This window comes from Podospora pseudocomata, assembly GCF_035222375.1.
Source record: "Podospora pseudocomata strain CBS 415.72m chromosome 2 map unlocalized CBS415.72m_2, whole genome shotgun sequence".
In the NCBI taxonomy this organism is placed as follows: Eukaryota; Fungi; Ascomycota; class Sordariomycetes; order Sordariales; family Podosporaceae; genus Podospora; species Podospora pseudocomata.
Window position 1 is genome coordinate 768,622 of NW_026946365.1, and position 12,551 is coordinate 781,172.

General features: G+C 52.4%; 5 protein-coding genes across 5 annotated transcripts; 2 read left to right on the plus strand and 3 right to left on the minus strand.

Moving 5' to 3' along the window:
- Nucleotides 1-1,450: 1,450 nt before the first annotated feature.
- QC762_201240 (uncharacterized protein) lies at nt 1,451-2,263 on the minus strand (the record flags this gene model as incomplete). The annotated part of the gene is made up of 1 exon (XM_062887014.1): nt 1,451-2,263. The coding sequence occupies one exon, from the start codon at nt 2,261-2,263 to the stop codon at nt 1,451-1,453; it is 813 nt and encodes a 270-aa protein (XP_062746792.1).
- A 3,143-nt stretch (nt 2,264-5,406) lies between these two features.
- YHC1 (U1 small nuclear ribonucleoprotein C) lies at nt 5,407-6,805 on the minus strand. The gene is made up of 3 exons (XM_062887015.1): nt 6,644-6,805; nt 6,487-6,594; nt 5,407-6,431 (listed from the first exon to the last, which is right to left on the minus strand). Exons 1-3 carry the CDS (start codon nt 6,651-6,653, stop codon nt 5,893-5,895), a joined length of 657 nt encoding a protein of 218 aa, XP_062746793.1. The 5' UTR covers nt 6,654-6,805; the 3' UTR covers nt 5,407-5,892.
- Nucleotides 6,806-6,928: 123 nt separating this feature from the next.
- ERV25 (vesicle coat component) lies at nt 6,929-7,915 on the plus strand (the record flags this gene model as incomplete). Its single annotated transcript, XM_062887016.1, has 3 exons — nt 6,929-7,480; nt 7,534-7,837; nt 7,897-7,915. Exons 1-3 carry the CDS (start codon nt 6,946-6,948, stop codon nt 7,913-7,915), a joined length of 858 nt encoding a protein of 285 aa, XP_062746794.1. The 5' UTR covers nt 6,929-6,945.
- A 517-nt stretch (nt 7,916-8,432) lies between these two features.
- On the plus strand, nt 8,433-9,694 carry emi5 (Succinate dehydrogenase assembly factor 2 mitochondrial; the record flags this gene model as incomplete). Its single annotated transcript, XM_062887017.1, has 2 exons — nt 8,433-8,658; nt 8,722-9,694. The coding sequence occupies 2 exons, from the start codon at nt 8,433-8,435 to the stop codon at nt 9,177-9,179; spliced, it is 684 nt and encodes a 227-aa protein (XP_062746795.1). The 3' UTR covers nt 9,180-9,694.
- A 390-nt stretch (nt 9,695-10,084) lies between these two features.
- QC762_201270 (uncharacterized protein) lies at nt 10,085-12,502 on the minus strand (the record flags this gene model as incomplete). The annotated part of the gene is made up of 3 exons (XM_062887018.1): nt 10,847-12,502; nt 10,622-10,787; nt 10,085-10,556 (listed from the first exon to the last, which is right to left on the minus strand). Exons 1-3 carry the CDS (start codon nt 11,979-11,981, stop codon nt 10,085-10,087), a joined length of 1,773 nt encoding a protein of 590 aa, XP_062746796.1. The 5' UTR covers nt 11,982-12,502.
- Nucleotides 12,503-12,551: the final 49 nt, after the last annotated feature.

Genomic DNA, 12,551 nt, shown 5'->3' on the forward strand with positions numbered 1-12,551 from the left:
CTCCCCTGTGTGGGTGTGCCTTGCCCGTGTGCGTGCCTCCTCCATGTGCGTGTGGCCCCTCCAGTTATATCAAACCCCCATGCGTGTATGCTGCCTTTAGGTTTGCGCCCATGCTTTCTTCATGTATGGGCCTTCTCCACGTGTGTATGCCGTCCCCATGTGTGTGCCCATGCCCTCTCCATGTGCGTGTCCGTGCCTTCTTTATGTGTGTGCCATGCCCTCTTCATGTGTGTGAGGCCATGCCCTGTCCATGTGTGTGGCCATGCCGTCTCCATGTGTGCATGCCCTCTCCGTGGGCATATGCTGCCTCCATATATATATGCCGCCTCCATACATATATGCCGCCTCCATATATATATGCCGCCTCCAGTGTTCACGCCTTCTCCACGTGTATTCCCACGCCTTACGAATGTATGCGTGCCACCTCCATATTGGTGCCCATGCCTTATCCATGTGTATGCGCCTTCGCATGGGTTCCATGGGTCACAATCGATAAGATCACAATCATAATTGATAAGGATTAATCGATATAATCATAATTGATAGTGCCAACTCTAGTAGTAGCATATAGGGATGCATATTGAGCAAAGGGATAGAGTCCATAAATATGCACATAAAGCAAATATAAGGTATGTTCATCAAGTGAAACAAGCTGAATTCAACAGTCATCCAACCCGCTATCTTGTCTTGTGCTATGCTAAAACCCGGGAGGCAGGTTTAGTCCATGCCCAATCTCTCAAAGAGAGAGAGATATCTGAAACTGCCCTAAGAATACACAATGAAGGTCTCAAACATTGAGTTGTTAATAGCCCGCTCCAGGACAGCACATCCCAGAATGCCATTACATTGCCAATTGCTTCACATCCATCCCCTGATGAAGCAAGAAAATAATCCTTCCCCACAAGCTATGCTTGCTATTATTGTGCCAGAGCTAGACCAAAACCTACTCTCACTCCCACCAGGAGAGAAGAGCAGAAACTAGTGCTCCGACGGTTGACAGAAGCGGTAAGGAACGCAAGAGATATTATGTCTCGAGGGGGTGGCAGCATCACACAATGAAGTGGTGCTTGGCCTGCCCTCCTCCCAGATCGACACACAGAATCTCGAACCAGTCGCGACCCTGGGTCTGGGAGGGAAGGGCATCAGGTTGTGTGAGAGCTTGAGTGTGTATTTCAACAAACAGCATCAAACAAAGTGAGCGTACAGCTTTTCATTAGTCATTAATCATCATGTCCTCAAAAGTGAGGGACGCGAATGTTAACGATAGCGAATAAAGCCTCGTGTTTGTGGTGTGTGGAGGGATCCTGGCTAGGTGTGCCGACCTCAAAGCGGATAGAAATCAACGCCAAGGTCTTATTAGGGCAACATCCAACAAGCATGTCCTTTGTCTTCCATCAAAGAGTAAAAAAAAAAGGCAGCAAGTCTACCCCTAGACATTGGGCCCGGGCATTTATCGGCGGACGACGATGCCGTTGCGGCGGGAGCTGCGCTCAACGTACTCTTGCTCGTCCTCGGAAGAGGAGCACGAGTCCTCATAGCCGCAGCGAGAACCGCCGCAGTCAAGACGGACGCGCTCACCCTTGCGGGTGATGCCGTAGCGCTCGCAGGTGCACGAGGAGCAGTCTGAGGATGGGGTGCTGTAGCCGGACGACGACGAGGAGTTGTCGGAGCGGTACGAGAGCGAGGAGCCGACAGAGGAGACGGGAGAGACGGAAGCGCCAAAGTCGGTGATGATGTCCTCGGCGTCGTAGTCGTAGATGCCGGTGGCGGCAAAGTGGCTGGAGAGCTCATCCTCGTCAAAGTCGCCGTCCAAGATGTGGCGGGTAGCGTGGGGAGCTACGGGCTTGGGGGCTTTGATCTGGGACATGGAGAGAGGGCGACCCTTGGGGATGTCGGAGCTGACGGAGTGGCGCGAGGAAGACTTGCGGGAAGAGGACTTGCTGGAAGAGGAAGACTTGGAGGAAGACTTGGGGACGTCAAGGATGTTGAGGGCACGGCCGGTGGTGGGCTCAACGGTGGACTCCTCGGAGGGGTTGTGCGAGACGTGGTACCCATCGATCATGTAATAGTACCAGTATCTTTGGCCGGCTTGAAGTGTGGTGGGCTGGAAGCGGAAGGTACCCTTCCATGTGCCGGACTTGGAGGAAGTCTTGTCCTTGGAGAGCGGGAGTTGGCCGGAGTAGTTGTCCCAGGAGCCGAGGAGATGGACGGTCTTGACACCGGAGGAAACACGGAGGTTGAATGAAAGCTGAATGGCGGACATTTTGAATGTGAGGCTGAAATAAACACGAGATGCTGATAATTAAACCGTCCCGAGAGAAAATAGCTTCGCGCTGTAAGGCGAGGCGAGCAAGTAAACCAGTAGTTGTTTTTGAGGGTATTTGGAGGTGGCGATTAGGAAGTAGCTAGGACCAGCAAAGCTACAATATTTTGATTTTTTTGTGTATTAGTTGAATTAACAGAGCACAGCTCCGTGTAGAGGGGGAGGGTAAAGAAAGGGGGAGGAGGGGAAAAACAAAAACTGGTTTATTGTTTTTGAGGGCTTGCTGAAGAAGAGAAGAAGAAGGACAGGAAAAGAGGGTGAGCCCAGAGCCTTATATCATCTGGCGCCGAGTTGGACGAGAGAGGCACAACCAAAGGAGGATGGGCGGGACAAGAAGCCATCGGCCCAGTTTGAGAGACCACAGCATGGGGCGCATGGCCCCCAGCGAGCACTACAGATTGCCGGCCGAGGTGGTGATGGAGGGCCGAAGCCAATGAGAGAGAGGATTGGCGGATAGAGGCAGGGCCATGCCTGCTGCTGTGTTCACAGTCGATATCACCCAGCTCGCAGAGTGCTACTGCACTGTGGGCGGCTAACACCAGCGGGACGTTGTCGGTCGTGATGGGAATCTTTTTTGGGAAACTCACAAGAGAGACAGAGAACATGAGAGACAGGAAATGCCCCGCACTTGTCAATCACCCACGCTAGACAGCTTTAGGAATAGTCCGGCGTCTAAATCCTGGTCGTCATTGACCAATCAGGTGTTACATTTCCAGATCACACACAGCTCATGCGGACGACGGCAGAGTCAGCCAATAATCGACACTGTCGCTACCCGCAAACCTGCGCGGTGCATGATGCGGGCGAGCATCTCATCATCAACTCTCAGGACATTTTGTGAGTGGCTGCCCCTTTCGAGAATCAACCGTTGGAGCGAGAGGCTGGCCTTCCATCGTAGGATTACCTCCGAGTCCTACCCCACGAAGCATTGGCGCTGATGTCAAGGCAAATCACCCTCTTGATATTCCCTCTGTATGCATCTCGCTGCAGCCTGCAAGCACGGGGACAATCTTTGCAGTAGGTGGCTGTCATCTTGTGGAGAGAGGCGGCCGCGGATTGGGCCGATAATCTGGCTTCTCACAGTTCACATGCCGGGTAAAGTGCTGAGCTGAAGGTGCAGGTCAAGATCGGGCTGGACCATCAAGAAGCATGCTGGAAGCCGTTGATTCTATGGCTCTGGATTCTCTCGGACAATTCCACCATCGACAACGCCGCCACAACGGCGCATCGCTTCTTGGGGAAAGGCCATGGAAGCCGACTGCCGACTTCTTGGACACCTCTATCCGATGTCTGGCTTGGTGGATCTGCTCGCTTGCGCTTGTCGAGCTGGTCGTCCGGTAAAAGCGCTCATCCTCGCGTGTATTGCGTATAATATTCAGACGAGGAGAGCTAATGCATGCAAGCAATCAGCTTGCCTTCTAGCTCAGCAGTAGCAGCCTAGCATTGGCGGGTATGAGGCATCATGATCACATCTCCACAGGAAGGACGGTGGATTCCTGGACGTAAGAATGTGATATCGAACTGCAAGAGACGATGTACCAATGGCTTGCCGTGCACATAATAGCCGCCTCAGCTCTGCATGGGTTGGTCCGTACACCCATCCCGGTTCACTCATTACTTCACCTACCTTTAACTTATTTAGAAATGGGGTGAAAGACACCAGAAGCTCGGAAAAGGCTAGGATTACAAACAAAGAAAGTTCAGACTGTGTCTATAATCTTAGCCTTTTTTGTGTATAGTCTGAGCTATGATATTTTATTCCTGGCTTTGTTTGCGTATGATCTGAGCATTCTAAAGACAAGTTTGGGTCATAGCAAGCTCAGGTTGAAGAAGAAAGCTTGGATTACTTATAGAATAAAAGACTTATTTACCTTGGATAAAAAACAGCTGTAAATCCGAGCTGCAGGTAGTTTTATTCTCATTATTGAAAGGCCATCTACATTTGCTGAAGTATCGTCAAGGTAAATTTCTTGAGCCGAGGGCCTTACCTAGATTACTGAGAGTGAAGCTATCGCCCTGAGTTTATAATATGAGCTGCATGAAGCTATAATCTGAGCTGTATGAGGCTATAATCTGAGCAATATAGTTTAAACAATAGTATAGAGTCCAAGCTACCTCTATCGACATCTGGCAATTGATATATCTACAGTCAAAGCTACATGCCTTATGTCAACATTCTAGTAGAGGAATTTCCATCCACCTTACCTACCTGCTTATCCAGGTATATCAACACACACTAAACAGATCCCAGCTATAAACGGCAACTTCAATATACACACTCTTCAACGCTTAGTCACCCATGCTCGTTGCGCGTCTTGTTCCAAGATCTATAGTCATCCCCAGGCTTCCTAAAATGTATTACTTAACAGAAGATTTTGCTGGCTACCTTCGAAGAAGCAAGCTATGTGTGGTGATGGGTCATGCGGTTGAACCATGACGCCTCGCAACACTGCTCAGCACTACAGGATTTTTCTACATAATGACCCACCGTATCTCCCTCTACCACAATAGTCTCACTCCCCACATAACTCCCCACCCACATAGCTACTCCCCCATGTCTCACCACACCCACCCGCATATCTCCTAGCTCCGACATCCACCACGTGTGGCAGCATCATATCAACAATAATACCCGGTAAAAATGTATAAGAGCTACAGCTATAATGTCTAAAAACAACATTTACAGTCCTAGATTAACTTCAAAATGAAAAATGCAAAGCTCAGATCAGGTCTAGATATATGACACACAAAGTTTGGATCAATTTCAGAGTAACATGCTAAACTTAAGCAAGTCTAGAAATAAGATATACCAAATCTACCTAGATAAACTCCAACATATGATACAAGACTCAGGTTAAGTCAAAAGTAAGATTTATAAAGCTTAGATTAAGCGGGAAAACAAGAGATTTGAAACTTGGAACCAGTCTAGTGATAAGACATACACAGCTTAGATAAGGCTTCGATCAAGTCCAGAGATAAGACGTACCATGCTTAGGTTAAGTCCATAAATCAGACACCCAACGCTCAGATTTAGCTCATATTAAGTCCACTATAGGCTTGGATCAAATGGTCGAGCAAAAAAAGCCTGAGGATGACTAGATATTCTTAAGTGCGGGTTGCATTTGTCTCCGCTTTGGGTCTTCTCTCTTCACTGCCTCTGCTTCCTATCTTCCCTACTTCAACATCTCTCTCTTTGAGACCTCTGGGTATCTTTTCAACGCTTCTCTCCATCTCTCCAAACCTCTCTGCTCTAGCACCCCTTTACTCATCTCCTCGGGTCACTACTCTGCGGTCCACTGTAGCCTTCGTTATCCACAGCAATGCCTTCTTTTAATGCCGTTGCCTGGATGCTTAAACGCATAAACTCGATATCTTGACGGTGTAATCCATTGAGATTCATATCGTGCGCTTCCTTGGTGTCTTCTCTTCAAGCCACTTGCTTATAACTGATCGTTTCCGCTGATGTTACACGCATGCTCGCAAGTTAGGGAGACTTATGAGTGAATTTCGCTGATCCATATCTCATTTTACCGCTCTCTGTGACACTACCTACATTTCATTTCCACACTCTACTGTCTGCCACCACCCGGGAACCCACCCGCTCCTGGAGGAGGGAAAGGTGGGAACTGCCCTCCCGGCGGTGGGAATGGCATACCACCCGGTGGAGGGAAAGCCCCTGGAGGGGGCACCGCTCCGTTTGGTGGTGGGAAAGGTGGCATGCCGCCACCAGGAGGAGGCGGGAAAGCAGCACCAGCTCCTCCAGGTGGGAAAGGTGGAAGCGGGAAAGGAGGTGCCCCGCCGGCAGGGGAAGCTGAATTTGGCGCACCTGGGAAGGGGAAGGGCGGCGGAAATGGAGGGGCGTTGGAACCACCTGGGGCGCCAGGGAACGGAGGTGGGAACGGAGGAGCGCCTGGTGCACCGGGGAAGGCACCGGGGAAGCCTGGGGGTGGCATGCCTGGGAAGCCTGCGCCGGGAGGAGGGAAGGGGTTGGAGCCGAATCCGCCGGGTTGATTTTGTGGCAGCATGGGGTTGGCGTGGGCTTGGCCTTCGGCGGCGTAGGAGTTGGTGATGGAGTCGATGACGGACTGGGCCTTTTCGTGACCGATTTCTGTGAGGAGCGGTTAGCCAAGAACGGCGGCAGCGCAGGCAACAGAAACACTTACGTTGGTAGTAATCGACAACGTTGCGGAGATGGTTGCGACCGCTGTTGTGGGCCTTGCGCACGCTCATGGAGTCGTGCGTGAGGTAGACATCGCAATAATCGCAAAAGACTGGAGAATGTGTTAGCAGCGTCTCGATGTTTGCCCACGGTAAACGTACATTTTGGCATTTTGCCGGTGTTGTGGCTATGCTCCGATGATTTCGTATGTAGTTTTGATCAAAAAAGGATAGGTTGATCGGAAAGCTGCTTTGCGCTCGTGGTTGTGGGTGGAAATCGATGGTGGTGTAGTGGTTGATGGTCGCGGTGCAGTGGATGTTCAAAGGAAACAGTTCTAGTTTCGCGAGGCTGAGAAATCTGGACGCGGACTGTGAGCAGGGGTTGGGCGCAAGCCCGAGTGGAGGCCAAGCAAGGCTGATCCACAAAAGCTTTTTCTCTGGGGACTGGGCTTCTGATTGGCTGCATGGCCACGGTACCCTTGCTCTGGGCTCCAAGGGGGAAGGCGACAGATTGCCATTTTATCGAAGCTCCGGTGGAACGTGCAGCGCCCCCCCGTTGTGCCAGCTGTATTGACTTGAACTCACCACCGACGACGCCAACATCTTCATCTCCCTCCTTGCCGACGACAGCTCACTCGATATACTCAGACGCACAGACAATGGTTCACGTACGGTCGGTGCTGCAGAATGTCTGCAGCGCGCTGCTCCTGCTGGCAGTGGGCACCGAGGCCCTGAAGTTCGACATCCAGGCGGGCAGCGGACACGACAGTCTTTCGAGGAGATGCATTCGGAACTTTGTCGCCAAGGACATGTTGGTGGTAGTTACGGCTATTGTGGATGGATACAAGGGCGATGGCATGCAACTGAACATGCACATTATGGACGCGGCAGGGAACGAGTACGGCAAGCCCAAGGACATTGCTGGCGAGCAACGCACCGTCTTCACCTCCCACGCCGACGCTGCTTTCGACGTGTGCTTTGAGAACATCCTCACAGGGAGTGCGTCAACCAACCTCTGATCCTCAGGGACCCCGCTAACTCTTGACCAACAGACAAATACGTCCAGAACCCCAACCGTCACGTCGAGCTCGACATTGACATTGGTGCCGACGCCAAGGACTGGGCTGCCGTCCAGGCCAGCGAGAAGCTGAAGCCCGTAGAAACCGAGCTGCGCAGAATCGAGGAGATGGTGGGCGAGATTGTCAGCGAAATGGACTACCTCCGCCACCGCGAGCAGAAGCTTAGAGACACCAACGAGAGCACCAACAACCGTGTGAAGTGGTTTGGTTTCCTCACAACATTCTTGCTGGTTGGGTTGTGGGCCTGGCAAATCATGTACCTGCGGGCGTACTTCAGGTGTGTCTCCCCCGAAGTTTGCTTAATTTGGAAGCAATCGCTAACACTATGGTGTGCAGGTCGAAGCATCTTATTTAATGAACTACCGGGGACTGGGGCCGGGCTACTGGACTCGTTGGCTTTTTACATGGAGAAACTAAGGAGTTTAAACTACTACTACTTATTATTGAACAAGGCGGCGGGGCGAGCACGGAATTATGACATATCGTACCTAGTGTATATGGATTTCAAGGCGGGATTTTTTTTGGGGGGGGCGGGGGCAGGGAAAATTGATGCATTGAATGTACAGTATCAATGTGTGTGTATGATTGATGTCTTTTCTGATCCCAAACAAAAGTGTTGTAAAAAGAATAAAATAATACAAACAAGGTAAACATAGACCGGCAAGACCCAGCAGACGGGACGGAGCTTGATGACACAGCAGCTTTCGGCCTCGGCAGTCGATCACCCGCCAAGCCAACTTTTGGTCGGTCCGGGTCCGGTCTACAACGGTCTTTTTTGCCGTCGTCATTGTCGCCTCTTTGACTTTTGATATTTCAGCAAAAATCACCCTCTCGTCGACATTCAATTGTCAACAGCAACCCCCCACATCACGATGGCCTCCCTCCGTCCAGCAACGCGCGCCCTCCGCGCCGCTATCCGTCCCACCACTTCAGTCCTCAGAACCGCCCGCCCCTTCAGCTCGTCCAAGTCCTCCCCCGACCCGGGCTCCCTACCAAACCACGAACTCGACGTCGGCGAGCTCCAGGGCGCAAAGTTCAAGATTGAGCCTTTGCGTAGAGTAGGCGAAGAGCCAGACGTCATGCGCGCCCGTCTTCTCTGTTCGTCATCCCCCCATCCCCCCATCCCCTCCTCCCCCTTCACCTTTCTCTAACAATCACCAGACCAATCCCGCAAACGCGGCACCCTCGAATCCGACCTCCTCCTCTCCACCTTCGCCGCCTCCCACCTCCCCAAGATGACCCCCGCCCAACTCTCCGAATACGACCGCTTCCTCGACGAAAACGACTGGGACATTTACTACTGGGCCACCCAACCCAACGTCTCCCTTCCCTCCGGCCAAACCCCTCCCTTGGAGGACAGAGCAGTGCACGAGTCCCCCCGACCCGGGGAGTGGGCGCAGACGGTGGGGACGTTCAAGCCCGCGTACCGGCCTGTGCCCAAGAGGTGGGAGGGGAGTGAGATTCTGGCTTTGTTGAGGGAGCATGTCCGGGTTAGGAGGGGTGATCAATCGGAGCAGGTGAAGGAGGAGCTGGGGCATCATGGGGAGGAGGGGCACAGGCATAAGGAGGTGGAGAGGAAGGGGATGGGGTTTATGCCTAGTTTGGATGAGTCGAGGTGAAAGGGATAGGTGGAATTTGGGGAGAGGGGGGGTTCCTGTTTGGGTGTAAAACAAACCGAAATAAAGAAGGAGGATAAAATGTAACAGTATGGGTTGTAAGATCACGTCTGGACATGCAGGAATGGGTACCACTCCCGAAAACGGCAGTGGTATAATCGGTTGGTTGCGTTTGAGCTCTAAGATATGGTCTACACATACCCCCAACCTTCTCTACGAAAAAGAACGTGCATTAAAAATGGAGGACATGGTATACCATCAAGGTGGGAAGACGTCAGTCAGTCAACTAGCAGCGCAAAAAGGGGCATCAAGAACTGCAGCAGGCTCCAAAGAGAACCAGCCCTGACCCGACAGTTCATCCCAATTGACTGACGTTGCCATGGATAATTCCAGGGGCATTTGACATATCCAGCTCAGTTTTATCGACATATCCAGACGGTAGATAGGCTGGCTGGGTTCACCAAACAGTATATATACCTCACATAACGCAGACACGTCCAAAACCAGCTCAACTCTTTCCTCTCTCTCTCTCTTCTTAAATTTAAACGTCACCCCCACAAACACCACAACCACTTTCCCCCACATATGCAAAGGTAAATTGACATGCTTATTTCCCTTCCCCCCCACCCCTTTCCCCGAGGCACGCAATGCGAAAAAGGGTCAAGTAACACCAACCAACCACCACCTAGCTTAAAAACAACAAAAAAAGCAGCGGGATATCTCTCAGAGAACAATAAAACAGAACCCCCCTTAGTTTGGCCCCCCCACCAGAAACGCCCAAGTAACCCCCTTCCTTCTCCCCTCAAAACAAAAAAAAAAACAGTTTTAAATAAAAGAACAAGTCATTGTCGTTCTTCCCCCTCCTCCTCCTCCTCCTCCCGTTTGACTCGGACATCCTCAAAAGGAACCTACCCCCCCTCAGGCAATATCCTCCCCAAACTCTTCAGCACCTCCCAAACCCCCACCCCCCGTGTCCCCACCCTTTCCTTCTCCCTCTCCTCCCGTTCCCTCAACCTCTCCGCCCCCAACCTCAAAACCTGATCCGCCTCCCGCCCCGCAGTCTCAACTCTCATGTCAAACTTGTGAACCCTGTCCGCCAGCACATCAACCTCAAACTCGAGCTCCTGATGCACATTCTGCAGCCTTGACCTGACCTGCCTCTTCCAGCTGCCAAAACTCGTCTCCGGACTGGTCAGGAAAGTCAACATTTTCGTTTCTTCCTCCGACAACAAATTGGGGTCTGGCAACGGGGCTTTTCTCGAGTCGGGTTGCGGGGGAGCTTCAGGGTTGTCTGGTGGGGGGGCTGAAAGGGGGTATATCGGGTCGAGTGTGGGTAATGGTTTCGCGATGGCCTGCCAGGCTTTTTTGACTTCTTTTAATCTACATCACCACAGTTAGGCTTCTCTTGGGGATAACGGAAATGAAGGGGTGGGGGGGAAACAAACCTTTTTATCCTCTCCTCCATCTCCTCAATCTTCCTGTCATAATCCTCATTCCTCGGGTTCGGCTTCAACACCACCGGCGGCTTCGGCGCTTCTTCCCGTGAGAACCAATCCGAAAACTCCGACACTGAGGAAAAGTCCTTCAATATCTGGTCTTGTATCGCTCTCGCTATAATTCCACATTAGCATCCCCAATTCCATACATATCTCCAAAGAAAGAAAACTCACCTCCCAAAACAGCACTATTCCCCTTCCCCCCTCTAGGCTTCTCACTAAGCGCCCTCTCCCCGCACCAAATCAACAACTGCTTCATCCTCCTCGGCTCGCTCAACCCCTCGGCCGAAATATACTTGTAGAAATCCTTCGGATCAACTTCCCGATGTGGTAACGCGCTCTGCCCATTATCAATCAACGAGCTCGCCCTCCTCCCTCTCATGCCCAGTGAACTCCTCCTCCCTCCAGACGCTCCCCCCTTTTTTCGAAACTCTTTATTCCTGTTTTGAATAGGCGTGTCGCTGAAAGGTAAGGAGATCATCTGTGAAGCGGCGCCAGAGGGGTGTTCTGCTTGGGGTGTGCCGTTGGTCATAGCGTGGTCATGATCACGGTGGTGGTTGTGTCGCTGGTCCTGTGCTTCATCCTCTTCCTCCTCCTCCGGAATCCCCTCTATTAACTGCCTCCGCTGCGCTTCCTCTCTTGCTTTCTTGTCGGCATTCGACTCCCTCCCTTTCCTCCTCGTCTTCGCCTTGGGCATAACCGGCTCCTCATCTTGTACCGGTTGGGGCGCCGCCTGAGCAGCTGCACTAGACCTCCTTTTCGACGTCCTCCTCGGTAAAACCTGCTGCTGCGGCTGTACTGGTAACGGCGGTGAAGGCGCAGACTGTTGCGCCGGAGAGGAAGCGCGCTTTTTCGAACTATTCTTTGGTGGTCTTCCAACCTTCTTCGCGGTAGACATTTTCGGCAATGGCAATTCCGGCTCCGGCTCTGGCTCAGGTGGTGGTGGTGGTGGTGGTGGTGCTGGCGTAGTCTTCACCCTCTTGGACCCGCGCGTAAACAAAAAGTCGCCATCCTGCTCGTCGTACACTGCCGGGACTGCGGAGGAGGAGGAACCCTTGGAGTCAGCGTCATTCTTTCTCTTTTTCCTCCCCGTCGCCGGCGCGGGCGCGTGTTGTTGTTGTTGTGAAAATGCCGCCGACTCGTTGATAACCGCGGCAGCCGCAGCAGTCCTCTTCCTCCTCTTGAACTCCGGCTCTTCTGGTTCTGGCGACGACGTACCCGCGAGGCGTTTACTCTTCCGACGCTCAGGCTGGTGGTGGCTCATGCTCAAGACTTGTAGCGGCTGGCGGGTCCGTACGAGAGTAGTCATGGATGTCGGTGATGGCGGGGCGGGCGGCGCATCAAGGGCGGCCTGCTTTTTGTTCTGAACGGAAGAGGAGGGGAACTTTGTGAAGTCGTCGATTTTTTTTCTTTCTCCTCCCCTTGCGGTTTCGGTCGGTTGGTGATGTTTTTGCGACGTGGGGCAAAATTAGAATCCCGACAAGGCAAAAAAGTGTCGGTTTGGGCGCGTCGTCGTCGTCGGCGGCAGGACCAATTCCACTCTTGTTCAATTGATAGTTTACGAGATTTGGGGCGGGCGGGCAGAAAGCCAAGCGGGCGGTCAGACAAGAACGCGTCGAAGGTACGTCGCTGAGCGGGCGGCCGAACCCGATCACCCCCCAAGCTGTGTGTTTCGCGTTTTATCCACCAGGGGTGGCTCCAGCTTTCGAGCTCCGGTTGCCGTCTTCGTCGTCGTCGTCGTCGGGAGGAGGCGACGATATCGTGCAAATAGTACACTACAGAATAGTGATGCTGTATCGGGAGTCGCGTACCGGTCGTCAACGTCCCAAGTGGGTTGCTTTTGCTGTCAATCGCGACGGGAAGCTGCGCCCGCCGGTTT